Source organism: Amblyomma maculatum, chromosome 1, assembly GCF_055883805.1.
Source record: "Amblyomma maculatum isolate TAMU_Amacu chromosome 1, ASM5588380v1, whole genome shotgun sequence".
NCBI classification, from domain to species: domain Eukaryota; kingdom Metazoa; phylum Arthropoda; class Arachnida; order Ixodida; family Ixodidae; genus Amblyomma; species Amblyomma maculatum.
Window position 1 is genome coordinate 302,042,617 of NC_139344.1, and position 27,093 is coordinate 302,069,709.

A 27,093-nucleotide genomic window follows, 5' to 3' on the forward strand; every position below is an offset into this window, starting at 1 on the left:
CCGCTGATATGCCGGTTCGGCAAGAGGTAGATAGCTGGGAGTATCCGCACCGGAAGGTTGCCAAGAAAGCAGACAGCACGTCGCCAGGGACAGGAACGCCTGTGGTGCGAAGAACAGAAGTGGGTTAGCCATGCTGCTGCAATGGCTGCTTCCTTGCCCACTGAAGAGGATGACGGTCTGGAGGGTCTTTATAGCCTTGGTCTTGTGTGATGTCACTGCAGAGGCGATGTCGTTGATTGCTGGCACAATAACGGCTGATTGTCCTTCAACGTAGGCGCATGCGTGAGCCCGCTGATATGCCGGTTCGGCAAAAGGTAGATAGCTGGGAGTATCCGCACCGGAAGGTTGTCAAGAAAGCAGACAGCACGTCGCCAGGGACAGGAACGCCTGTGGTGCGAAGAACAGAAGCGGGTTAGCCATGCTGCTGCTATGGCTGCTTCCTTGCCCACTCCACTTCTTTTTGACCACTTTGACCACATCTCGCATGACAACTGCTCAACCTCTCCGCGCCGTCGCTCTCCGTCGCCGATGCGTCGCCGTACTACCTCGCCAATGCCAAAAACCACTAGACGCAGTTCCGCGGGCAAGAACTGCGCTTTCGTCGACCAGTGAAAGTCCTGCTTCGCCACCGAACAATTTAATCGAGCTTACCATTGAAAATGTTTGTACTCTTGCGCTTGTAGATACTGGTGCTGCTGTGTCGGTTATTGACGTTAGACTGTGCCGCTTGTTACGAAAAGTTGTTCAGCCGTATTCTGGGGTTTCTTTGCGCACCGCCACTGCTCAGCACATCAAACCACTCGGTACCTGCACGGCTCGAGTCACCATTCAGGACGCTCTCTACGTCATCAGTTTTATCGTTCTCCGTGACTGCTCTCATGACATTATTTTAAGATAGGACTTCTTGTGTCGCAATCGCGCCGTAATTCATTGCGCTCGTGCCGAAGTTTTCTTCGCTTTGCACTGCACCGACCGCCGCTAACGTTCTTGGGGAAGCCAAATGCCACGTTGCGGATGCTACTGATATCCAGCTTTCATCTGCTGCGATTGTGCCTGTAAACTGTCCCTCTCTTCAAGACTGTACAGTGCTCTTCACCCCATCTTCCCTTTTCATCTCGCGACGCTGTCTTCCCCTGACCTGTGCTGCCCTTAGTGTACGAAGCGGACGCACCGAACTAGCCATTACTAACGATTCGTTCTATCCACTCACGTTGCAACGTGGCGAGTGCGTTGGGCATGCTGAGCCTGTTCGATCAGAAAATTTTGTGACCGTCCCACCGGTTTTCTCCACCTGTGCCGACACAATCTCCGACAATGTCAGTGCCCTTAGCCCACCTCGTTCTTTGTCTCCTTCATCACCTCTTGCTGCCTTTGACAAAGCCATCGACAGTGCTCTCGCTCCAGATCAACGCGCCAAGCTCTTCGACTTGCTGAACCGATTCCGAACTTCCTTCGACATCCAGCAGCAATCCTTGCGTCGTACATGAACTGTTTCCCACCACATCTATACTGGTACGCACGCCCCATTACGCCAACGCCCTTACCGTGTATCAGCCTCAGCGCCGCATTATTGATGAGCAAGTCAACGAGATGCTCAGTAGGAGTGTAATTCAGCCTTCCAGTAGCCCTTGGGCGTCCCCGGTCGTTTTAATCAAGAAGAAAGACGGGTCTATTCGATTCTGTGTGGACTACCGCCGCCTTAATGCGATCACATGAAAGGACGTCTATCCGCTACCACGCATAGACGACACGCTGGACACTTTGCATGGAGCGGAATTTTTCTCTTCAATCGATTTACGTTCTGGCTACTGGCAAGTTCCGATGGCTGAGGACGATCGCCCTAAGACAGCTTTTGTCACCCCCGACGGCTCTATGAGTTCAACGTCATGCCGTTTGGCCTGTGTAATGCGCCCACCACCTTTGAACGCATGATGGACAATATTCTCCGCGGTTTGAAGTGGCACACATGTCTCTGCTACTTGGATGATATCGTCGTATTTTCATCCGACTTCGCGACCCACCTAACTCGCCTTGAAACTGTCTTGCAATGCCTTAGCGACGCCGGTCTGCAGCTCAATCTGAAAAAGTGCCATTTCGCCGCTCGCCAACTCACTATTTTAGGGCATTTAGTGTCCAAGGATGGCATCCTTCCAGATCCATCTAAACTTTGCGCTGTCGCTGAGTTCCCGAAGCCAACATCTATCAAGCAATTACGCAGCTTTATAGGCTTATGCTCCTATTTTAGGCTTTTCGTTCGGAACTTTGCGACCATCATTGCCCCTCTGACGCGACTTCTCAGCGCTCACAAAGATCTTTTTGCCTGGTTGCCGGCTTGCAATGCTGCTTTTACGAAATTGCGCACGATACTTACCTCACCCCCCGTATTGCGCCATTTTGACCCGGCTGCTCCTACTGAAGTGCACACCGATGCCAGCATAGCCGGCCTCGGCGCTGTTTTTGCTCAACGAAAACCCGGTGTTGATGAATACGTTGTGGCGTACGCAAGTCGAACTTTGACCAAGGCCGAGACCAACTACTCTTTGACAGAAAAGGAATGCTTGGCCATTGTTTGGGCGCTTCAGAAATTTCGCCCATACTTGTATGGGCGCCCATTCGATGTTGTTACAGACCACCGCGCTTTGTGTTGGTTGTCTTCACTGAAAGACCCCACCGGCCGTATCGCCCGCTGGTCGTTTAGACTGCAAGAGTATGCTATCCGAGTTATCCATCGTACAGGGCGCAAGCACTCCGACGCAGATGCTTTATCTCGCTCACCGGTGCCGCCTGACGCTCCGTTGTCACCTGCCTTCAGCATCGCCTTATCTTCCCTGTCCATCGACGACATGCCATCAGAACAGCGCAAAGATCCGTGGCTAACATCACTAATCAATCTTCTTACGAACTCGTCACTTTCACTGGCTCCTCGCGCCCTTCGTCGTCAAGCACAGCATTTCGCCCTTCGTGTCCGTCTCCTCTATCGACGCAATTATATGCCAGATGGCCGTAAATGGCTGCTCGTTGTACCTCGCCACCTCCATAGTGATATATGTGCATCTTACCATAACGATCCGCAGTGTGGTCATTTGGGTGTATTTAAGACTTATGAACGGTTGCGACAGCGGTTTTACTGGCGCAGTATGTACACCTTCGTCAGTAAGTATGTGCGTTCATGCATCGATTGCCAGCGTCGCAAGCCTTCTCCTCTCCATCAGCCGGCTCCACTACAGCATCTTCCGTGCCCGTACCGACCATTCGATCGTGTTGGCATCAATTTGTATGGACCTCTGCCATATACACCTGCAGAGAATCGTTGGATCATCGTTGCCGTCGATCACCTTACTCGCTATGCGGAGACAGCAGCACTTCAGGATGCCACCGGACCCAATATCGCGTCCTTTCTTCTTCATCATTTCATTCTGCGGCACGGGGCCCCTCGTGAACAATGATCGAGGCAAGTCTTTCCTATCCGAGGTTGTCGAAGCGCTCCTACGCGAATGTCAGACCATCCACCGGACAGCCAGTGCGTACCACCCTCAAACCAACGGCCTCACAGAGCGCTTCAGTCGCACACTGGGTGACATGATGTCCAAGTACATCGCCTCCGACCACTTCGATTGGGACAAGATTCTCCCATTTATAACCTATGCCTATAACACCGCCGTTCAAGCAACTACCGGATTCTCGCCATTTTTTCTGCTGTACGGGCGTGAACCTTCGTCTCCACTCGACACCATCCTTCCCTACTGTCCTGACATCTCGGAGTATACATCGCTTTCAGCAGCTGCCAGGCACGCTGAAGAATGTCGCAAGCTGGCTCGCTCGCTTACTTCGGACGAGCAAGCCCAGAGGAAAGCACACAGCGACAGCAGCCACCCTGTGCACCAATTCTCTCCCGGTGCTCACGTATGGCTCTGGGTCCCATCGACACCACCAGGTCTGACCAGCAAGTTTACTGCCAAGTGCCACGGACCCTATCTAGTGCTCCAACAGACTTCTCCCGTCAATTACCTGGTTGAACCGCTAGCCGCTTCCACCGACCTTCGCCGCCGTGGGCGTGAGATTGTCCACGTGGACCGTTTAAAACCTTATTACGATCCCGCTATCCTTTTGTCTCCTTGAGTCGCCAGGATGGCTCCTCTTTTCTGCGGGGGCCAGAGTGTAAAGAAGAAGTTCCAATTAAGCGGACAGATCGCTGAGAAAGAGGAAGTGCCTTTTGCGGACTAGCTGTCTACAAGCTGAGCCACCACCGCTCCAATCTTGCTCGCTACCAGTGCCCACTACCAGTGCCTGGATCCCCGCTTAACACATTCTTTACTCTTCTGGCTATCTAACCATGCCTTAGTTTTAAGTCTTTAACTACCCATTATTTCTGAATTTAGGCCTTAAAAAATGGAGCTAGATTAATAATTATCTTGCAGACTATGTGGGCTACATGAAAAAGTATTGCATATTTGAAATCAGCATAAAGAATTCAGTAAGGCTGTGAATGTTTATTACAATTCGTCAACAAATAACAAAAATAGCTCCCGTTAACAACACAGTTGTTACAGATATCCTCTATTCCTTCAGTGAGCACTTGTGTATTCCTGAGTAACTCAGTCTCTGAATTCCTCTACCAGACCTAATTATTAACAAGGATGGTATCTATTGCAGTTGAACACTAAGAAATCCTCTGGACCAGACGAAATCCCTTTTCTCTACAGATACGCTGAGGGGTGTGCTAAATACCTTATCGTTATCTCGGGACAGGAGATATTCCCAAACGATTGGAAAATGGCAAACATGATTCCCGTCCACAAATCAGGAGACAAGGTTTGCATGAAGAATTACAGGCCAATTTCTTTATGTACGTCCAGTAAGGTATTAGAACATTTTATTTTGAAGCTCATTTCTTTCGGCAAGGTTTGTTGACAGTGACACAGCTTATCACGAAATTATGTCACTGGTAGACTTAATTTTCATCAACAAATAATACAGTGGCCTACCTTACACAGCGGCACCAGTTTGTTCACTGGTATTTTCAGGACTCAAACATACGCTGTGTTATATACCACAGTATGACATGCGTTGAGTGACTACTTAACAGCGGTTACCTGCTGGTGCTGTACTTAGCAGATGGGTATATCCAATATGTGCAAAAATGACAGTAACACGAAAAGCAATTGCCCCAGTTCACCTAGAAAATGAATAACCTTCTGATCAACTCAGTGACTAAACATCCAACCTGAACTGGAGCGTACACATCGTCCGTTGTCTCAGCAGTGTCCAAAAAAGCACCGCCTCAAGTATTGCACGAGCAAAACTAAACTGACAGCATCACTTGTGCATCTAGTGCTCGAATATGCCAACGCTGTATGGGACAAAAACGGAAATAAAAACTCTTGAAGAGGTCCAGAGGAAAGCACTCCAATTTATTTATCACACTTATGGTTGGCAGGTCTCGGTCTCTGATTTGCTCAGCAGGTGTGGGCTTCCCATGCTTGAACCACGCTAAAAATGTTGTTCAATATAATACATAATAAAACAAAACTGAGTTTTGAGAGTTATATGACCCATTACAAACACGAAAGGACTATCTTTATGCTGAACAAAAGCATATTCCTTCTTTCCCCGCATCATTTCCGAGTGGAACTGACTACCAAGCTATATTATCAACCTGGTATCTTCAGAAACTTCCTTGTCTGCTGTCTCATGAATCACAGTAGGGCGTCTTTGTTTTATTCTGTTCACCCAGTCTGGTTGATGTCAGATGATTTGCTTGCTTTGCTTTCCATTGGTTTTAAGGAATTTTTGTCATCATACTGTAACCCCCCTTTGTTGCTGTTATTTTGTTGTTGCTACTTTGTAATTCTTTTCAACTTTGTTCACTCCTGCCTAGACTGCCAAAGGTTGCCAGTATTTATGAAATAAAATAATAATAAAAAAACATGTACTATAATTGCCTATTTGTCTGGAGAATTTTGACACCAAAGAAAGAAACCTGCTGTCCCAAATTTGCACATTTTGTATATTGCAGATTCTTACTTGCATGTTTACAATTTTGGTTTGCGATTTATCATGTTATGTTGTACCAAGACGGTGTATTTATTAAAAAATAGGTCCTGAAAGAGGCAAAGGATGTGCACTTGTGGCCAAATGCTTTCAATTGCAGCACATTGACCACATCATGGATAGCCATGGGAGCCAGATCATGCAAGCAGTGATCCTGATCCTGGAAGGAGACCACAGTGCTGACGTCAAGGAGCAAGCGCTGTGCATTCTGGCCAACATTGCAGATGGGGACACGGCCAAGGCGTTCATCATGGCCAATGAGGACGTCTTGAAGAAACTCACCACCTACATAGTGAGCCCCCGTGTGATGGGTGTGTGCAACTATTATTCCCTCCACCTTCCTTGCAGGCACACTCCAATGTGAAGCTGCAGATAGCAGCCACATTCTGCATATCCAACCTGGTGTGGAGTGAAGAGGAAGGTAATTTGCATGTTTGAATTAAAATTGTCCTCTGGCAGCTTTTAATGTAATTAAAAGATAACCAGACTTCACAAAGGGGGCGAGCCAAGGGTACATCACAACTTTGTGAAACAGCACCAAGCTTGAAAGAAGACACTCGTTATTGGTGATAGTATTAGCAGGCATTTTGTCATCCTGCTGCTTTTAGTTGGTCACCTGACGTTTTTAGAGCACATCCAGGGCAAGCATGGCACAGTCGTAATGACATCCAACTCGTCCTCACTTGGCCTTTTCAGTGGAGCAAGTATGCAAAGAGCAATTTGCTATGTCGGAGCTAAGATGAGGAACAACCAGCTCCGACAGCATTCGGGTTCGAACTGTTTTTTAATTGTGCTGAGGTGCTTATTGCCAACCTTTGCCTCTTTGTCCAGAGCCGTGTTGTGACTTGCAATAAGCGACGCGAGGGCTGTTGCAGCTAAAAATGATTAAAGGCTTTTAAATATGTTTGAATAAGATGCACCCTAGTTCTCTTCAGGGAATGTTAAAAAGCCAGGGGAATGGAGGGCTTTTTTGGCTAGTAGTTATATGCGAATACAGTTGAACCCGGATATATCAAATTTTGGTTATATCGAACATCTTGGAATATCCCCCTGAAATTCCCATGTAAAAGTATAGGAAAGCCGCGTCATATATTGAACTCAATTTCACCGGTCGTTCGATATATTGAACTCCGCACCACGCACTGGAAAGTGTGCCTTCCCCAAAAACGATCGCATCACACTTGGCCGTTTGCCACGGGATGTTTTCAAGCCACGCGCGGAAGGAATGAGAGGGGACAGTTCGGCGACGGCTGGTCTAGGGCAGCGCCGCGCCCATTCCCCAAAGGCGCGCGCATCTGCAGTTATTGTTTCGCGCGCGCCAGCATGTGACGTTTGCAAGCCATGTGTGCGAATGAACCAGACAGAACCGGTGGCAACGAAAGGGGAAAAACGCGATAGAGCGAAGCGCAAGGGTGTGCCCATTCTTTTGCCGAGCTATCTCTATCCTTCCTCTCTCCTGGCCTTCGTTCGCAGTAGCACGTGCTACGCATGCGCCAAGCCAGCTCGGCCCGTTTTCAGACAGAATGCCGGACGCTTTCTCCGGCGTGTGTTGCGAACTCTCTGCGCTCAGCGGTTATGTGGCTATGGCGCCTGCGGACGTTAAGAAGCGGCAGATTTCTCTCTACTTTTTTTTTTTTTTTTCGAGAGTCGTCCATTCTTATCGTCGTGCTGTATGCGTGCCGTAGCTACGTAAGATATGGCAGCTGCGGATATTAAAAAGCGTCAGCTTTTTTTGTTGTTGTTTTTTGCGGGAGTCGTTTATCCTTGCATGTATGAATCAACGAAAGCATGCGGTCAGCTGTGATCATGACACCGGCTTTTAGCATTTTTTGCTTCAAACAGCATTTGCAGCTATCACGCTTTCCAATGAATTTGTGCAGTGGACTACGCCCACCCTAAGCGCGGCGTGATAAATCGAACCAGGCTTGTGCAATCAAACCATCACAGGCACTCCCCAAGTTTGCTCCCCGCCACCGCAGGAGCTATCAAAAGATAAACACGCCATGACGTTATCGCTGCGCAGCATCTTGGCACGCTGCCAAGAAATGAGCTGTGGATGAGAAGACTGAAACTGAGTGGCACGCGCCATCGACATGCAAGCGAAAACATTCGCGATTTCTGCCGCGGCAACACAGAAACCTTGTTTTGAGCTGCCGCGGTGGCTCGAGCAGCGAGAGGGACTCAGTACGGTATCGTTTTTTCGCACCGTAAGTGCCATCACAAGCCGATTTCTTTATATCGAATTATTTCGCGATCCCCTTCGAGTTCGATATATCCGGATTCGACTGTACTTGAATTCAGTTTTGAAAAAGCATTATTTGCAAACTTGTGATGTATTCCATATTCTGCTATCTTTCTTTCCAGCCAGTATTTTGCACACCAAGGATTGGCACAACTGCCAGAATTGATGCTCTTGTTACAGTGTGTTGACCACCTTATGTTCATGGAGTATTTCAATTTCTTGACCTATGATGCGGCATTTGTTTCGGTGCAGGTGCTCGGGAACGGCAATCCAAGTTGCGCGAGCTGGGGGTCCAAAAGCTGCTGCAGTCTCTTCTCATCACTAGTGATACAACACTCTTTGACAAGTATGTTGGCCAAATTTTGTTCCCTACTTGCCAGTCATCTGAAACAGGAAGGAAAAGTGATGTATACATAAGTTGCGTTGATAAAAAAAGTATACTGCAATCTACTTAAATAACTGAAAAATTCGATCGTTGAAGCCAATTATTATTATATCTAGACCTACGAAAGAAAAAAGGAAAAAACGAACAAAAGAACACACCAACATATTTTTCCATGCATGTAGGTTTGCCTACTTACCAGCATAGGTCGGCGGACTCACTCATGAGTTGACTTACTCCGGCTCACACTGAAATCATGATCTGAGTCGTGAGTTAGTCTGGACTCACATTCAGATCATGATCTGAGTCGTGAGTGAGTGCAGACTCAAACTCAGATCATGATCTGAGTCGTGAGTGATTCCGGACTCGCACACAGATCATGATCCTAGTCGTGAGTGAGTTCAGACTCACACTCTGATCATAATCTGAGTTGTGAGTGAGTCCGGACTCATACTCAGATCATGATCTGAGTCGTGATTGAGTCCGGATTCGCACTGGGATCATGATCTGATTCGTGAGTGAGTCTGGACTCGCACTCAGATCGTGATCTGAGTCGTGAGTCTGGGCTCACATAATGGTCTGAGTCGTGGTGAGTCCGACTAGAAAGTTCCTATGAAATCAAATGAATTCTTGCTCAGAGGTTGAGCAATCATGATCTGAAGTGATCGAGTGGGTAATGGGCACAAGTCACTAATTAGATCCTAGCGGACTCGAATTGCCTCTGTAATTCTAATAATTAATAAGCTTCTTGGTGAGCTGATGATGTAGAGCAATTTCATTGTTTTTTGGTACGCAGTTATTTTGACTGTGGCAATTAATGCAGGTTAATCAAACACTTGTTCTCGTTGGCTTGTATTGCGGTGGCTCTATAGTTCTTTGCGTCACAAATGATTTCACGGGTTAGCTGCTCCTTGGTCCAAAGCGATGCGAATGAGCCAGGCTAGCAGTGCATAGCTAATAATATCAGGCTAATGAAATTGAAGAGACAATGTGTAACCGCATTTTTTAATGTTTCTTTTTTTTTTTTTTTCGAAAGCAGTCATAGGCTCGCCACCACAGACCAAGAATCTTGTCCGATATTTCTTTTTGTGTGCCATTGCTCTAATTGGCTAAGCTGTTTGATGAGGTCACAAGTATGTGGCTACGTGGGTAATTTAAAGTCGTTCTGGTGTAGCTGAAATTTTGCTTCGGTTGATTTGGTCCAAACTTATGTTCCACATAATTCGCCTATGATGACCACGATGGTGACCTCCAAATTTGGCTAGAGCTGCCTTAAATTTGGCCCACCTACCACCGAAATTTGACCTCGGCTGATTGGGGCAAAAATTTGTCCAATTTAATATCAAGATGGTGACCCCTAATTTGTCCAGGCCCACCCTCAAATTTGGTCCACTCACCAAGTAAATTGACCTTGGCCGATTTCCGACCAAAATGAACTGTTAAGCGGGGATCCAGGCACTGGTAGCGGGCACTGGTAGCGAACAGGACCGGAGCGGGGGTGGCCTAGCCTTGCAGTCAGATGGTACGCAAAATCACTTCCTCTTCCTCTTTCTCGGCGATATGCCCACCTAATCTGAACTTCTTCTTTACAATCTGGCCCCCGCAGAAAAGAGGAGCCATCCTGGCGACTCAAGGAGACGAAAGGAATGCGGGATCATAGTAAGGCTTCAAACGGTCGACGTGAACAATCTCACGCCCACGGCGGCGAAGGTCGGTGGATGCGGCTAGCGGTTCAACTAGGTAATTCACTGGAGAAGTCTGTTGGAGCACTAGATAGGGTCCGTGGTATTTGGAAATAAACTTGCTGGTCAGACCGGGTGGTGTCGATGGGACCCAGAGCCACACGTGAGCACCGGGAGAAAATTGGTGGACAGAGTGGCTGCTGTCGCTGTGCGCTTGTTTCTGGGCTTGCTCGTCCGAAGTGAGTGAGCGAGCCAGTTTGCGACATTCTTCAGCATGCCTGGCAGCTGCTGAAAGCGATGTATACTCTGAGATGTCAGGACGGTAGGGAAGGATGGTGTCGAGTGGAGACGAAGGTTCACGCCCGTACAGCAGAAAAAATGGCGAGAATCCGGTAGTTGCTTGAACGGCGGTGTTGTAGGCGTAGGTTATAAATCGGAGAATCTTGTCCCAATCGGAGTGATCGGAGGCGATGTACTTGGACATCATGTCACCTAGTGTGCGATTGAAGCGCTCTGTCAGTCCGTTGGTTTGAGGGTGGTACGCGCTGGCTGTCCGATGGATGGTTTGACATTCGCGTAGGAGCGCTTCGACAACCTCGGATAGGAAAGATTTGCCTCGATCACTTAGAAGTTCACGGGGGGCCCCGTGCCGCAGAATGAAATTATGAAGAAGAAAGGACGCGATAGTGGGTCCGGTGGCATCCTGAAGTGCTGCTGTCTCCGCATAGCGAGTGAGGTGATCGACGGCCACGATTATCCAACGATTTCCTGCAGGTGTGTACGGCAGAGGTCCATACAAATCGATGCCAACACGATCGAATGGTCGGTATGGGCACGGAAGGTGCTGTAGTGGAGCCGGCTGATGGAGAGGAGGCGGCTGATGGAGAGGAGGCGGCTTGCGATGTTGGCAATCGATGCACGAACGCACATACTTACTGACGAAGGTATACATACCGCGCCAGTAAAAGCGCTGTCGCAACCGTTCGTAAGTCTTAAATACACCCACATGGCCACACTGCGGATCGTTATGGTAAGATGCGCAGATATCACTTCGGAGGTGGCGAGGTACGACGAGCAGCCACTTACGGCCATCTGGCATATAGTTGCGTCGATAGAGAAGACGGTCACGAAGGGCGAAATGCTGCGCTTGATGACGAAGGGCGCGAGGAGGTGACGAGTTCGTTAGAAGATCGATTAGTGATGTAAGCCACGGATCCTTGCGTTGTTCTGATGGCATGTCGTCGATGGACAAGGAAGCCAAGGCGGAGCTGGAGGCAGGGGACAACGAAGCGTCAGGCGACACTGGCGAGCGAGATAAAGCGTCTGCGTCGGAATGCTTACGCCCTGTACGATAGATGACTCGGATATCATACTCTTGTAGTCTAAGCGACCAGCGGGCGAGACGGCCGGTGGGGTCATTTAGTGAAGACAACCAACATAAAGCGTGGTGGTCCGTAACAACATCAAATGCGCGCCCATACAAGTATGGCCGAAATTTCTGAAGCGCCCAAACAATTGCCAAGCATTCTTTTTCTGTTACCGAGTAGTTGGTCTCGGCCTTGGTCAGCGTTCGACTTGCGTACACCACAACGTATTCATCAACACCGGGTTTTCGTTGGGCAAGAACAGCGCCGAGGCCGGCGTCGCTGGCATCGGTGTGCACTTCGGTAGGAGCAGCCGGATCAAAATGGCGCAATACGGGGGGGTGAGGTAAGTATCGTGCGCATATTCGTAAAAGCAGTATCGCAAGCCGGCGACCAGGCAGAAAGATCTTTGTGGGCGCTGAGAAGTCGCGTCAGAGGAGCAATAATGTTCGCAAAGTTCCGAACGAAACGCCTAAAATAGGAGCATAAGCCTATGAAGCTGCGCAGTTGCTTGATAGATGTTGGCTTCGGGAACTCAGCGACAGCGCGGAGTTTAGATGGATCAGGAAGGATGCCATCCTTGGACACTGAATGCCCTAAAATAGTAAGTTGGCGAGCGGCGAAATGGCACTTTTTCAGATTGAGCTGCACACCAGCGTCGCTAAGACATTGCGAGACAGTTTCAAGGCGAGTTAGGTGGGTCGCGAAGTCGGGTGAAAATACGACGATGTCATCCAAGTAGCAGAGACATGTGTGCCACTTCAAACCGCGGAGAATATTGTCCATCATGCGTTCAAAGGTGGCGGGCGCGTTACACAGGCCAAGCGGCATGACGTTGTACTCATAGAGCCCGTCGGGAGTGACAAAAGCTGTCTTGGGGCGATCGTCTTCAGCCATTGGAACTTGCCAGTAGCCAGGTCGTAAATCGATTGAAGAGAAAAATTCCGCTCCATGCAAAGTGTCCAGCGCGTCGTCTATGCGTGGCAGCGGATAGACGTCCTTTCGTGTGATCGCATTAAGTCGGCGGTAGTCCACACAGAATCGAATAGACCCGTCTTTCTTCTTGACTAAAACGACCGGGGACGCCCAAGGGCTACTGGAAGGCTTAATAACACCTCTACGGAGCATCTCATCGACTTGTTCATCAATAATGCGTCGCTCTGAGGCTGATACACGATAAGGACGTTGGCGTAACGGGGCGTGCGTACCAGTATAGATGTGGTGGGCAACAGTTGATGTCCGACCTAAGGATGGCTGCTGGATGTCGAAGGAAGTTCGGAATCGGTTCAGCAAGTCGAAGAGCTTGGCGCGTTGATCTGGAGCGAGAGCACTGTCGATGGCTTTGTCAAAGGCAGCAAGAGGCGATGGAGGAGACGAGGAACGAGGTGGGCTAAGGGCACTTATGCTGTCGGAGATTGTGTCGGCACAGGCGGAGAGAAGCGGCGGGACGGTAACAAAATTTTCTGATCGAACAGGGTCGGCATGCCCAATGCACTCGCCACATTGCAACGTGAATGGGTAGAACGAATCATTAGTAATGGCTAGTTCGGTGCGGCCGCTTCGTACACTACGGACGGCGAAGGGGAGGGGAAGACAGCGTCGTGAGACGAAAAGGGAAGATGGGGTGAAGAGCACTGTACAGTCATGAAGAGAGGCACAGTTTATAGGCACAATAGCGGCAGATAAAGGCGGGATATCAGTAGCATCCGCAACGTGGCATTTGGCTTCCCCAAGAACGTTAACGGTGGTCGGCGCGGTGCACAGCGGAGAAAGCTCTACTTCGGCACGAGCGCAATAAATTACGGCGCGATTGCGACACAAGAAGTCCCACCCTAAAATAATGTCATGAGAGCAGTCACGAAGAACGATAAAACTGATGACGTAGAGAACGTCCTGAATGGTGACTCGAGCCGTGCAGGTACCGAGTGGTTTGATGTGCTGAGCAGTGGCGGTGCGCAAAGAAACCCCAGAATACGGCTGAACAACTTTTCGTAACAAGCGGCACAGTCTAACGTCAATAACCGACACAGCAGCACCAGTATCTACAAGCGCAAGAGTACAAACATTTTCAATGGTAACTTCTATTAAATTGTTCAGTGGCGAAGCAGGACTTTCACTGTTCGACGAAAGCGCAGTTCTTGCCTGCGGAACTGCGACTAGTGGTTTTCCGGCATTGGCGAGGTAGAACGGCGGCGCATCGGCGACGGAGAGCGACGGCGCGGAGAGGTTGAGCGGTTGTCATAGGTTGAGCGGTTGTCATGCGAGAAGTGGTCAAAGTGAGACGAGGGCTGAGGGGGCGCACGGACAGGGGACGGCGGCTGCGCGTAGTTGACCGGGCTCTGATCGAAAGCGTACGGTGCCGAGCGACGGCGGCACAGGCGTGCAACATGGCCAGGGAGGCCACATGCAAAGCAAATCGGCCGATTGTCAGCTGTGCGCCAAGGGTGTAGAATAGGTGGCGCACGACGCTGAGTCGAACCGTGCAATGGAAAAGGCGCAGGAGGGGTGGTCTTGCGGCAACCTCAGCATAAGACAGTGGACTGGGTCCGGGCATCGGGACAGCGTCGGCATGAATGAGCGGAGCTGTGAGTGGAGCGGCGTGAAGAGGTGGTTGTAGAGGGGGCGGAAGTGCTTCGGCAACTTGTTCCTGAATAACTTGGCGTATGTTCGAAGCGAGGTGTGAGCTGGATTGTGGAACGTTTGAAATTAATGATAATTGCCGGGCAACTTCTTCCCGTGCGAAGTCTTTGATTTCCTGGATAAGTGCAGAGCTGACAGTGCCATCGGACATAGCCGCGATCGTGCCTTCAGGTTGTCGAGGGACGATGCGTTGGCGACGAAGTTCGTCGTAGCTTTGACACATCATGACAACATCACTTACAGTGCGGGGCTCTTTGGCCATGAGGATGTTGAATACGCCTTCATGGATGCCCATCATGATGTGGCGAATCTTCTGAGCTTCAGTCATCGATGCATTTACGCAATGGCACAAATCTAAAACGTCTTCGATGTAGCTTGTGAAGGTTTCGCCTGTCTGCTGCACCCGCTCGCGCAAATGGTGTTCAGCGCGAAGCTTGCGGACCGCAGGGCTACCGAAGACATCCACAAAGCGAGATTTGAACGAGGCCCAAGTTGGAATGTCAGCCTCGTGATTTGTGAACCACAACTTTGCGACTTGCGTGAGGTAGAATATCATGTTGTTAAGCTTCAAGATGTCATCCCACTTATTGTGGGTGCTTACGCGTTCATACGACGAAAGCCAGTCCTCGACGTCCTGGTCGTCGGTACCGCTGAAGACCGGCGGGTCCCGCTGGCGAAGCACCCCGGAGCATGGAATAGAAGGGGCCGAGGTAGCGGGGCCGGTGGTGTTAGTGCTGGAGTCTGTCATTGAGGTAGGAATTCGGCGGCTGCGGAGCTCCAGGGCGAGGAAATGGAAGAGAAATCCCGCGACCTCCACCAAGTGTTAAGCGGGGATCCAGGCACTGGTAGCGGGCACTGGTAGCGAGCAGGACCGGAGGTGGGGTGGCCTAGCTTGCAGTCAGATGGTACGCAAAATCACTTCCTCTTCCTCTTTCTCGGCGATATGCCCACCTAATCTGAACTTCTTCTTTACAGAACGTACAATCTAATTCGATTATGGCAAACACGATGGTGACCTTCAAATTTTGGTCCGGGTCGCACCTAATTGGTTTACCCACCCCCGAATTTTGATTTTGGCCACTTTACATCAAAATCGATCAGTCCATAAATTGCATGCCCATCCTCGACGCTATTGTTACCTATAAAGTTGGGCATGACCATTTCCAGAATTTGGCCCAGGCCAACTTTGAAGTTTCACCTGGCCAATTGAGATCCACCATTATTGACTGTGCCCGACAAGACTGCGACCACCAAATTGGCCATAGCCATTTTCAAAATTCGGCTCGTGCTATAGCTAAAAAGACTGTGCTTTTGTACTGTAATCAGCTTAAAAGAGATCCCTACTGGATTTTTTTAGAGCACAGCTCTTTGGCACTCGTTTCACGTCGCTCCTCGTAACTAGCTCCGCAACCGGGGCAGCGCTGGAGGTACTACCTAACGAAGCGGTTGTGACATGCTGTCAGGCTGTCTGACGCTCATCGCTTAAAATTAAAATGTCAGTACGACTAGGCTATATTTTTTTTACCGGTCGGCCTGACAGATAACAAACCACGATTTCAGTGCTACGTGGTAGATAACATTTATATTTTGTTACGCTGTCAAAGCAATAATTAGTGTCATAGTTAGAGCACAGTTTGATAGCTTTAGTGAACACTGATTAAGGAAATAAGCAAACATCTATTCAACAGTCATGCTCGTTCTTATCTGTTCCAATACCAGAACAAGCACTGTTTTTGGCAGCGGGGAAGCCCTCCTTGCCCTTTCTAGTGCTCCTGACGTTGAAAACAGTCGCTCCACTGAAACAGATAGTGGCTAGTTTTGTCAGGCGTTATTGAGTATGCCTCTAGCTGTGAGGCAGCCTCAAACTATCCAGGAAAGTGTCTTGAAAAACCTTCACATGAACTCAAGTATTATGAAATCTGATGTATGTGGGTGGCTGCTGAAAATGTTCAGGGTGCGCACAGGTGCTTGAAAACCTTGAATACCATTGAATTACGGAAGTCTGTTTTCAAGGCCCTTAAAAACCTTGAATTTATGGCTGGTCCTTGAAGATTCTTGAATTCCTTGAATACTAAATTTGAACTGGTGTTTTTCGTCATGAAAACGTTTTTGTTGCTAAAATTTTATTCTTGACTGAGTTCTGAATGAACTACGGGGAAGGAAACGTATAGATTTTTAGCCTATTTAGCGCATTCTCGTTAGGCGGCTGGCAACACTGCAGTGGGCGCGCGGCTGCGTCGTCCCATCGCTATCGCATTGCCATCACTCACCGAGCCAGATTAGGACAAAAAAGCAAAGTAAAATTGCGACAGTTGATTGAACAAACAATAAAGGGCGGTCAAGTACCAAAAGATTGGAAATTAAGCAGGATGAGACTAATATACAAAGGCAAGGGAAGCAGAGATAACATAAAGTCCTATCGGCCAATCACAGTTACATCAGTTATATACAGGGTAGCAATGCAGTTAGTAAAAGTAATGATGGAGGAATGGGCAGAAGGAGGGAATATCCTCGGAGAACTACAAAATGGTTTCCACAAGGACAGAAGACTAGAGGATAATTTATTTGTGGTTACCCAGTGTATAGAAACAGCAGCTGCAAGTCAGAGACCACTATGGATAGCGTTTTTAGATATTAAAGGGGCATACGACAGTGTAGATCAGAAAAAACTGTGGGACCAGTTGAAGGAATATGGCCTGAATAAAAGCCTGGTTCAGTTCATACAAGAAGTGTATGCAGATAATGAGGCAGTGATAGTATGGGAGACGGAAACAACAAAACCAGCAAAAATAAAAAGGGGGCTTAGGCAAGGGTGCCCACTGTCACCGCTGCTTTTCATGATATACATGAGCCAAATGGAAAGGCGCCTGGAGGAAAGTAATAAGGGATTCGATGCAAGCTATATGCAGGGAGGACAGAAAGTAACACAAGTTCTACCAGGATTGACGTACGCGGATGACATTGTACTGCTGGCAGATAAGAGGGATGGGTTGCAGGAGCTGCTTAAGATCTGTGGAGAAGAGGGCGAAAAGCTGGGACTGCAATTTAGCAGTGAAAAATCAGGAATAATGGTATTTAATGATGAAAGGGGGGACGTGCTGGAAATACAAGGCACCAAGGTTGAACATGTGGAGAGCTATAAATACCTGGGCATATGGATCAACGAAGGAAAAAATTACCTAGAAAAGCATGAAGGAATTACGATAGACAAAGGGAAAAGGAGTTCGGATATTATGAAACACAGGGCCCTCTGGAATTATAACAGGTATGAGGTTGTTAGAGGGGTATGGAAGGGTGTTATGGTACCAGGACTCACTTTTGGAAATGCAGTCCTGTGCATGAAATCAGAAGTACAGTCAGGCCTTGAAATCAGACAGAGAAAGGTAGGTAGATTGGCATTGGGAGCACATGGCAACACACCTAATGAAGGAGTCCAGGGAGATATGGGCTGGGCATCATTTGAGGTTAGAGAGGCAATTAGCAAACTAAAATATGATCAGAGACTAACCGAAATGGAGGAATCAAGGTGGGCACGAAAAATGTACAAGCACCTCTTCATGAAAAGCCTGAATACGAAATGGACTAACAGAACCCGAAAGCTCAGATTTAAGTACCTAGAGTTTGGAGATACACCGCAGCAAAACAGCAGCATTGAAAAGCAGGTAAAGGAGGCAGAAAGGAAAATGTGGGAGGAAAGAATGCAAGGAAAATCAGCATTGGGTATGTATAGAACTCGAAAACAGGATATAAAGAAAGAAAGTTTATTCGACAACTCTCGAGGGAGCTCATTGCTGTTTGAGGCTAGGACAGGGGCCCTCAGAACAAAAACGTACAGGAAAAAATTTCAGGAAGTAGATATATTATGTGCGGCGTGCGGAACTGAGGAGGAAACAACGGAACATGTTGTTCTAAGGTGCCAAAAACTTCGTCCTGCCCTTCCCGCGGAAAAAGCGGCAGATCTGGAGAGAGCGCTGGGATTTGCTGGGGAAGATGGACGAATGGATGAGGAACGCGTTCTGATAACAAAAGAGAGGTTAGAGGATTGGTGGAAAAAGTCAAGAGAATAAAGAGAGGAAAAAAAGGGAGGGGGGCAGATACGGGCGAATTAGAAGCTAAAAATGGGGAAGAGATAAATATATTTCTTTTAATTTTTTGGCTAGGCGGCGCAAGCTGCCGCCCGATTCAAAGGGCAGAGCCACTATCATCCATCCATCCATCCATCCATCCATCCATCCATCCATCCAACGTTTTTAGATAGGTTTATCGAGCCGTGTGGCCGTGTCTACGCTGGCGTTGCCCTAGTGCTTGCATTTTTGGAATGAGCGTGGCTTCTGCCTGTCAGCGCACGTGATATTTTCATATGTGACACAATGCCCGGAAAGAGCAAGTTTCAGGCTACGTGGCTCCACCATGACGAATAGAAGCAGTGGATTGCGCCTGATACAACGAGTCCGTATCGGGCTAAGTGCAAGCTTTGCGGTAAAACTGTGGATGTGACTGCCATGGGTGAATCCGCTTTAAAAAGTCACATGAAAAGCGGCAAGCATATTGGCGCAATGAAGGTAGCGCAAGGGAGCGCGTTGAAAAGGTACCTGACGCCGGTCGCGGTAGAGCAGTCTACTAGCGCGTGTTCCTCGCAGTCGCCAAGCCTAAACGATGCTTGCAAAGCGCACGAGCTTGTCACTGACGCTGAAATTCTTTGGACTCTGAAAGTTGTGACATCCCACTTTTCGTACCGGTCGTCATCCCAAGCAGGGGAGCTATTTCAGCGCATGTTTCCGGACAGTGAAGTGGCAAAGGCGTTTTCTTGTGGTGAGAAGAAATGAGCCTATATGACGTGTCACGGTCTCAGGCCTTTCTTTCTTTCAGCATTGCAGCGAGAAATAGAACAGTGTGAATTCTACGTCGTACTGTTTGACGAGTCGGCAAATTACTTTCTGCAAAGTAAGCAAATGGATGTGCACGTGAGGTGTTGGGACTCTGCTCACCAAGTGACGACCAGGTATTACACCTCCGTTTTTATGGGGCATTCCACAGCCGATGACATTCAGGAAAAGTTGCTAAGCACCCTCGAGCCTTTGCCTCTTGCCAAGATTCTTCAGATATCGATGGAAGGGGCCATTGTCAATCTGAAGTTCTTCAAAGGTCTTCAAGAGCACTTGCAACAAAACCACCAAGTTCTGTGTGTGGACTTAGGCACTTGTGGGCTACACACAGTGCACAATGCTTATAGGGCTGGAGTTTCAGCGACTAAATGGGGACTTGACTGCTTGTTGTCTAGTCTGAGTGCAATTTTTGAAGGTGCTCCAGCACGGAGACAGGACTTTTCGGCAGTTACAGGCCAAGATACCTTTCCTCTTAACCCTTTCACTGTCACGAACGTACCGGTACGTATTCGCGTTTCCTCCCCGCAGTGTCAATAACGTACCCGTACGTATTCTATCTTGCGTTCAAATCTTCGCGCCTCACCGTAAAGCTACCGCGCTTGGACTTGCTCCGCCATCTGTTGAATCTTTCTACAAGCTGATATGCTCGCTCCGCGCCGATATGACACATATATGGAAGAGTATGGTGCGACCGCGCCCGCCCGTTCTTTGCTCGTGGGAGGGGGCGTGGTCGCTCCGTGACACTACTCTCTCGAGCGAGCGATCCTTCGGCGCGCGCGTGCGGTTATGGGTTCAAAGTTTGTTCTGCCATCTGCGGCAGGTTTGGAGGTTTTTATTTTTATTCTTTGTCGCGCTTCCGCTACGGCGTGGCAAGTTCAGGGCCGCACGCGGTTGCCTCTCTCCGACTGACATATGACTCGATTGCTGCATTCGCTCTCTCCACGCGTCCTCGCTTGAGGACAGCTTGCCGTTAGCAGCAGCAGCACACGAGTGTTTTAGCCTCTTTCCATCTTTTTCTCTTTCGACCACTACGCGCCGTTTCTCTCCCTTGTGCTGGCCACTGAATGTGCGCCCTCCACGCGCGCTTACTTTCGGATGGCGGACCGCGCGGGACCTTCGACGGCTGACTGGAGCGATGGCTCTTCGGGTTTTGATTACCAGCCAAGCTCGGATTCGGACTCAGGATCTACCACACTCTGAAGAAGTATTGAGCGTTTTTTTTTTATTTTATCATATATCATTTATAGTCAGACTGATGATAATGATGTTTATTTAAACACCTGCAGAACACTGAAATGTGCAAATTGCATTGACTAATTTATTTGTATACCCATCATAATGTAAAATAAATCTTTATGCTCGTTCCCTGATATGCTCGTTCTCTGAAACCAAGCCGACACTGGGGGTGCGTCCCGGTCAGAAACAGCCGACAGTGAAAGGGTTAAGTTTGTCGCCCACCTGTGGGTGGAGAATGTTCCTGTAATTGAGAGAGCGTTGCTGTTGTGGTGTGACATGAAAAAGTACATTGAGGCTGCTAGAAAAAAAGAAGTCAACCTGCCAAAATGTGCATCGTTCAATAACTTGTGGGAGTTCTGCTGTGATGCTTTGCTGCCAGCAAAGTTGAATTTTGCCTTATGTGTGGCGATGGCACTGAACCCTTTTCTGGACAGACAAACCAATGGTTTTTTTCCTTGCAAGGGATTTAGAAACTGTTCTCAGAAAGCTGCTGACGAAGTTTTTGAAATGTTCGGTCCTGTCTGCCAAAGGGATAGTGGGTCTGCTGAAGATCGACATTGATAATGCCGAGAACCATGTTCCACTTGAAAAGGTGGATATAGGCTACAAAGCAGAACAAGTTCTCAAGAATTCTAAAGTGAGCTCAAAGGACGTGTTTCAATTCCGGATGGAATGTAAACAGTTTTTGATCAGTGCCACAAAGAAAGTTCTAGACAGAAGCCCCTTGAAGTTTGCATTTGTTAGGGGCCTTTCTTCACTAGACCCACGACAGATGTGCTCGAAGCCAGAGGAATGCCTTGCAGGTTTCAGAAAAGTGTTGGACACCCTCATCACTGCAGGTAGAATGGCTGATCACCTTCGAGACACGGTGCTGGCCGAGTACATGCACGAGCAGAAACATCAGCTTAGACAATTTGACAAGTGCGCTGACAGACTGGATGAATTTTACCCTGATCTCTTGAAGTTCAGTTCAACCTACTCGAAGTTGTGGAGCATTGTGAAACTTCTGCTTGTCCTCAGTCATGGCCAGGCAACTGTCGAGCGTGGATTCAGTGTAAACCGACAGGTGTGCGTTGAGAATCTGAAGTACCTTTCATATGTTTCACAACGGATCGTGTGCGATGCGGTTGAGAAAGCAGGTGGTGTTCTAAACATTCCAATCACCAAGGAACTGAGGATCGCTGTGTCAGCTGCAAGGCAGATGTATGGAGCATACTTGGAAGCCCAGAAAAAGCAGGACCTTGAAGCTTCAAAGCAGAGAAAAAAGCACTGCATTGAGGAAGAGCTTGATGCAATATAAAGAAAGAAAAAGAAGTTGGAATTGACAATTGATGATCTCATGGCATCTGCAAATGCCTATGCTGATAAAGCAGAGGCAGAAAACAATGTTCCAATAGCCTCAGAAAGACGGCCAAAGACAAGAGTGAGGAGCTACACGCCATCAAGCTCCAAATTCAACAAAAGCTGCTGGAGCTCCCCTGAAGTAGCCCTGAGGAGCTGCTTCCTAAGGATTTTTTGTTTTGTGCAGTTGAAGCAGTGGACAATATTTTGTGAGGGTATAGGAAATAACCAACAATTTTATAAAACTGATTTTTTACTTTTCTGCGGGATATGACCAAACTTTCACTGTGATATTTTATGAAGCTATATTTAATTTTTTTCTGTGCAATAGAAGCAAATCTGCGTAGTGATGTTTGTTTTCTTTGTGGAATAAATATTTCAGACGTTTTGAGAGCACTGTTTGAAGATCTTTGACATGGAAAAAAGTTAAGCCCTCGAAGGGGGCCTTGAAAATCTTCCTATGGGGGCTTGAAATTCCTTGAATATCCTTGAATTTTTTTCTTTGCCACCTGTACGAACCCTGTGTTTGGTTTTGTTGTTCCTTTTCTTATTCACATGGTGCCTATTTTTCCCTAAATTGTAATCAGCTGGGCATTCATGATCAGCTCCTATTGTGGCCGAAATTCCTGAAACATGTGCAACATGTATTAAAAGATCATGTATGAAACTGAGGAGAGTTTCACATGTGTTTAAGGCACATTTTATGGCGACATCTGGGGGGACTCCCTGCCACCTCTAAGTATCTTGGTCAAGAATTAATGCAGGTGTAGTAACTATAGAATGTACTCCCATTATGACTCACATAAAGCATTCACATCCATGCTACCCAGGAGCAGCGCATCAACACATGTACGGAGTTGCTACCTCAAATGCATTCAAGATTTTCAGCCAACCTCAAGTTGGCCTGCCATGATTTCAGCCAGGTAGCCAGCAGTGAAAATACTAAGTGCAGTCCTCAACGTAACTCAAGAACAAAGAGGGGTGGATTTTCAGAGAAACTTGAAAGCTTCAACTAAGCTCCTCTGCGTCTGCTTTCATACCCACTCAAAGCTTCTTCCTGTGATGAGCACACACGACACGGCACAATTCACGGCAGAACCGCTGTCACTCTTCTACTCGGGCACAATATTGCAGGGTAAACTCGATATAGCACCGTGTGGCGACACCAGCTAGCACTTGTGATTGAAATTTGTCGTTATTTATTGCGCCTGTTACGAGAATTCTTGATACAGTATTAGGGTGCGTAAATGTATCAAAGATAATTCCTTATATATATTTCGTATTAAAATTTCACTGGTTCTGTCATAGCTCGTAGCCAGTCACTTACCCAACCAAGTTAATAAAAAAACCCATCAGCCTTATGTCAGATAATCACATCAAACACTATGCCCGTAGTAATAGTACCTGTTCCACGATAAGCAACCTCTCCACGATGCTTGAAGCGGGTGTCAATTTCCTTGCGCCACAGATGTCTGGCGGGGATTGAGGACGCTGGCTGCCACAAAATAGTCGTATCGAAGAATGTCTTCGAAGAAGCTTTCTCTTCAAACCCATAAACCTAAAAAATATATACAGTGAAATCTCGTTAATTCGACCCTGGTTAATTCGAAAAATTGGATAATTCGAACGCTGCTACTCTCTCGCGCGGGTAATTTGGCCCAACTTCCGCGACGCAGGCGTGCTGAAGTATGACTTTTACGGTAAATAATCACGGAGAGAGAGAGAGAGCAGAACTTTTTATTGATTCCAGCGGATGAAGAGGCTTCGGCCCTCCGTCGCTTGGGATGGATGGCGGGTGCCCCGCCTCAGACGCAGGCCGGCAGACGTTGTTGGCCGGCGGCGTCCCAGGCCAGCTGGATGGCGGCTAGCTGGAGCTCAGGGTCCGAGCAGCGCAGCATGGTCTCCCAGAGTTGCGGCGTCAGATTTAGATCCCTCCCGGGAGAAAAGGGGCAGTCCCAGAGGATGTGTTCGAGGGTCCCTCTCGAGTCACAGTTTGCACACAATTCAGATCTTTCTCCTGGGAGCATATGGCTCACCAAGAGCGGGTGCGGAAATGTCCCAGTCTGAAGGCGACGCCAGGCGACGGCCTGCCTGAAATTTAGGGTAGGGGCTGGAGCAGCAGCCACCCGTCTACTGAGTCTATAATGCTGCAGAATTTCTGTGTAAGATTTGGCACACTCTATGGTCCCCGCTCCATGTCCGCCCTCTCTGCCGCCGGCTCGGTGGTAGAGCCCTCGAGCCATGACATGGGCGGATTCGTTGCCGGGAACGCCAGTGTGCGATGGAGTCCAAATCAGCTGTATAGTTCTCGAGATTGGTGATTGCTGTAATATTCGAATTGCCTGGGGAGCAATCAACCCACGACTGTAATTTCGTATGGCAGTTTTGCTGTCGCAGATCACGAAACGCGCCTTTGTCTGGGCGCAGGCTAGAGCTACAGCCACTTCCTCAGCTGCCTCAGGAGATCTAGTTTTCAGGGTGACCGCGGTGATCGGTCTACCTGACCCATTCGATACCGCTGCAACCATAAAGGAGCTTGCCCCTCCGGCAGCATCTACAAAGGCTACTTCCTCCGGCGGCAAGCGGCTAAATTTCCTACTGAGCATTTGAGCTCTTTTTTCCCGACGCTCCGTATGGTGTTCGGGATGCATGTTTTTTGGCAGCGGAGGTATCCATAGCCTGTCCCGTACAGCCATGTCTATTTCAGCTTTTGTCTGAGCGCCTCCCCAAGTGTCGATGCCCAGTTTTTCTAGAATGGATCTGCCTGCGGCGGTTAGGCGGAGCCGTTCTACCTGTGAAGTGCGTACCGCTTCCGCGATTTCATCCCATGTGTTATGGATGCCCAGTTGCAGGAGGCTAGCGGTGGAAGTACAGCGCGGGAGTCCAAGGGCTCTTTTAATACTTGTGCGGATGTGGCTCTCTAATTTCTGTCGTTCTGCTGCCTTAAGGGGTAAGTATGGCGTAGAATAGCTGATTCGACTAATGATAAATGCCTGGATTACGCGCAGAAGATTTTTTTCCTTTAGTCCTCTGCCTTTACTCGAAACTCGGCGGATGAGGCTAACTGTTTGAGATACATGCCGCTCAAGCTTTTTAATAGTTTCTCCGTTGTAGCCGTTATCTTGGAGAAGGAGACCTAATATACGGATCTGTGATACCTGGGGAACTTGATGTCCTTGTACCGAAATCTGTATATCCACTTTACGCTCTTTCCGCAGGCACCGTGGATTGTAAATTAAGAATTCTGATTTTTCCGGCGAGCATGTAAGTCCACGTTCTGCTACAAACCGCACGATCGTGTCCACCGCCTCTTGTAGCGTGTGTTCAATTACAGCATCGCTACCCCGGCTGATCCATAGTGTAATGTCGTCAGCATAAATACTAAAATTTAAATGAGGGTAACGTCGTAGTTGTTCTGGTAATTTTGCCATTGCTATGTTGAAGAGAAGAGGCGAGAGTACCGAACCCTGAGGAGTACCCCTACTGCCCAGAGGGAAAAGTGACGATGTGCTATCGCGAAATTTAAAGCGGGCACTACGCCCACTCAAAAAGTTTTTGATGTAGTTATACATTTTTGTCCCTACATTCAATGCTGATAGGCCGTCCATGACTCCCTGGTGTGAGATATTATCAAATGCCTTCTTTAGATCGAGGCCAAGGATGGCCTTAGTATCTTTACTCTTGGACCGGATAATGTCATGTTCCAACTGGACCATGAGGTCCTGAGTCGAGAGATGAAATATACTTCCAGAAGCCCGAAATGCACGATGAATTTATTTAAATGCACTCTCGACTTATTTAGTGAGCACAACAGCGGTTACAGGGCTGCCGGATGCTAGTTTCGGTTTCTGAAAGCCTGCCAGTCAGAGCTGACAGATATTATTGGCTGCAGGTCAGTCAACTAGCCGAGCTGAGCCTCCGGTAGTTTCGGACGCCGACTGGTGCGCGTTTCTGTGGCAATGAGTTCACGTTATTCACGTGGTTTCGTCATGGTAGAAAGAGTAAATGAGAGCGTGTCGACTCTGAGCGAGGCTTTAGTTTCCTGGCGTACCCTGCGAACTGTGCGGCAAAGCAAACACGTGACGTTGTGACGTCAGAAAAGCTTGTGACGTCACAGTGACATACTCGTCATCATCATCAGCCTGATTATACCCACTGCAGGGCGAAGGCCTCTCCCATATTTCTCCACTTAACCCGGTTCTGTGCTAGCTGCATCCACTTGACCCCTGCGAACTTCTTAATCTCATCTGCCCACCTAACTTTCTGCTCCCCCTGCTACGCTTTCCTTCCCTTGGAATCCAGTTTGTTACCCTCAGCGACCATCGGTTATCCTCTCTTCGCACTACATGTCCTGCCCATGTTCATTTCTTCTTCTTAATTTCCACTAGAATGTCGGTAACTTGAGTTATTTCTCTGACCCACTCTGCACGCTTTCTATCTCTTAATGTTACCCCTACCATTTTTCGTTCCATAGCCCTCTGGGTTGTCCTCAACTTAAGTAGAACTCTCTTGGTTAGCCTCCACGTTTCAGCCCCACAGGTGAGTACAGGTAAGATGCAACTGTTGTATACTTTCCTCTTGAGCGATACCGGTAAGCTGCTAGTCATAATCTGCGAGTGCTTGCCAAATGCGCTCCATCCCAATCTTATTCTTCTTATTTCCTTTTCATGGTCCGGATCTGCGGTTACTACCTGTCCTAAGTAGACATAATCGCCTACTACTTCCAGTACTTCGCTACCTAATGTAAACTGCTGTTCCTTCCCGAGGCTGTTGAACATTACCTTAGTCTTCTGCATATTGATTTTCAAGCCTACCTTTCTACTTTTCCTGTCTAGGTCATCAATCATTCTTTGCAGTTCATCCCCTAAGTTACTAAGCAAGGCAATGTCCTCAACAAATCTCAGATTACTCAGATATTCTCCATCTAAGCTCATCACGGAAACTGTAGCACCCATATCCACTAAGGCCATAACACAAACACCATCCACTAACACTTCCAAGCGGTTCTTCAGCATAACTACCGGTAGAGGAATTGGCTATATCGATGACCTGGCGACCGCACCTCCATCGGCCGCACATGCTAGTTTCCCGGTGGTGGAGAGCAACGGCGGGGAGAGGGCAAACGTCGGGAGCGGCGGGCAGGACGAGTCAGGCTGCGGTCAGAAGCTGGCGAGTCGTTGCCTGGTGGTGCGTTGCGGTAGGAGCCCGAAGGAGGGGAATAGGTCGGGTCATGGACTTCTGGACCCACGGTAGAACGGCGATTTGACCA

The 27,093-nt window shown here is 48.4% G+C and overlaps 1 protein-coding gene across 5 annotated transcripts in view; it reads left to right on the forward strand.

The window, feature by feature from the left end:
- LOC146206939 (armadillo repeat-containing protein 8-like) overlaps nt 1-27,093 on the forward strand; it is a 104,150-nt gene that overhangs the window by 74,764 nt on the left and 2,293 nt on the right. For all 5 annotated transcript variants that reach the window (XM_084601518.1, XM_084602257.1, XM_084603014.1 and 2 more), the window contains 3 exons: nt 6,152-6,343; nt 6,400-6,472; nt 8,546-8,639. In XM_084601518.1, coding sequence (XP_084457644.1) covers nt 6,152-6,343; nt 6,400-6,472; nt 8,546-8,639 — 359 coding nt within the window. The remainder of the gene's footprint in view (nt 1-6,151; nt 6,344-6,399; nt 6,473-8,545; nt 8,640-27,093) is intronic.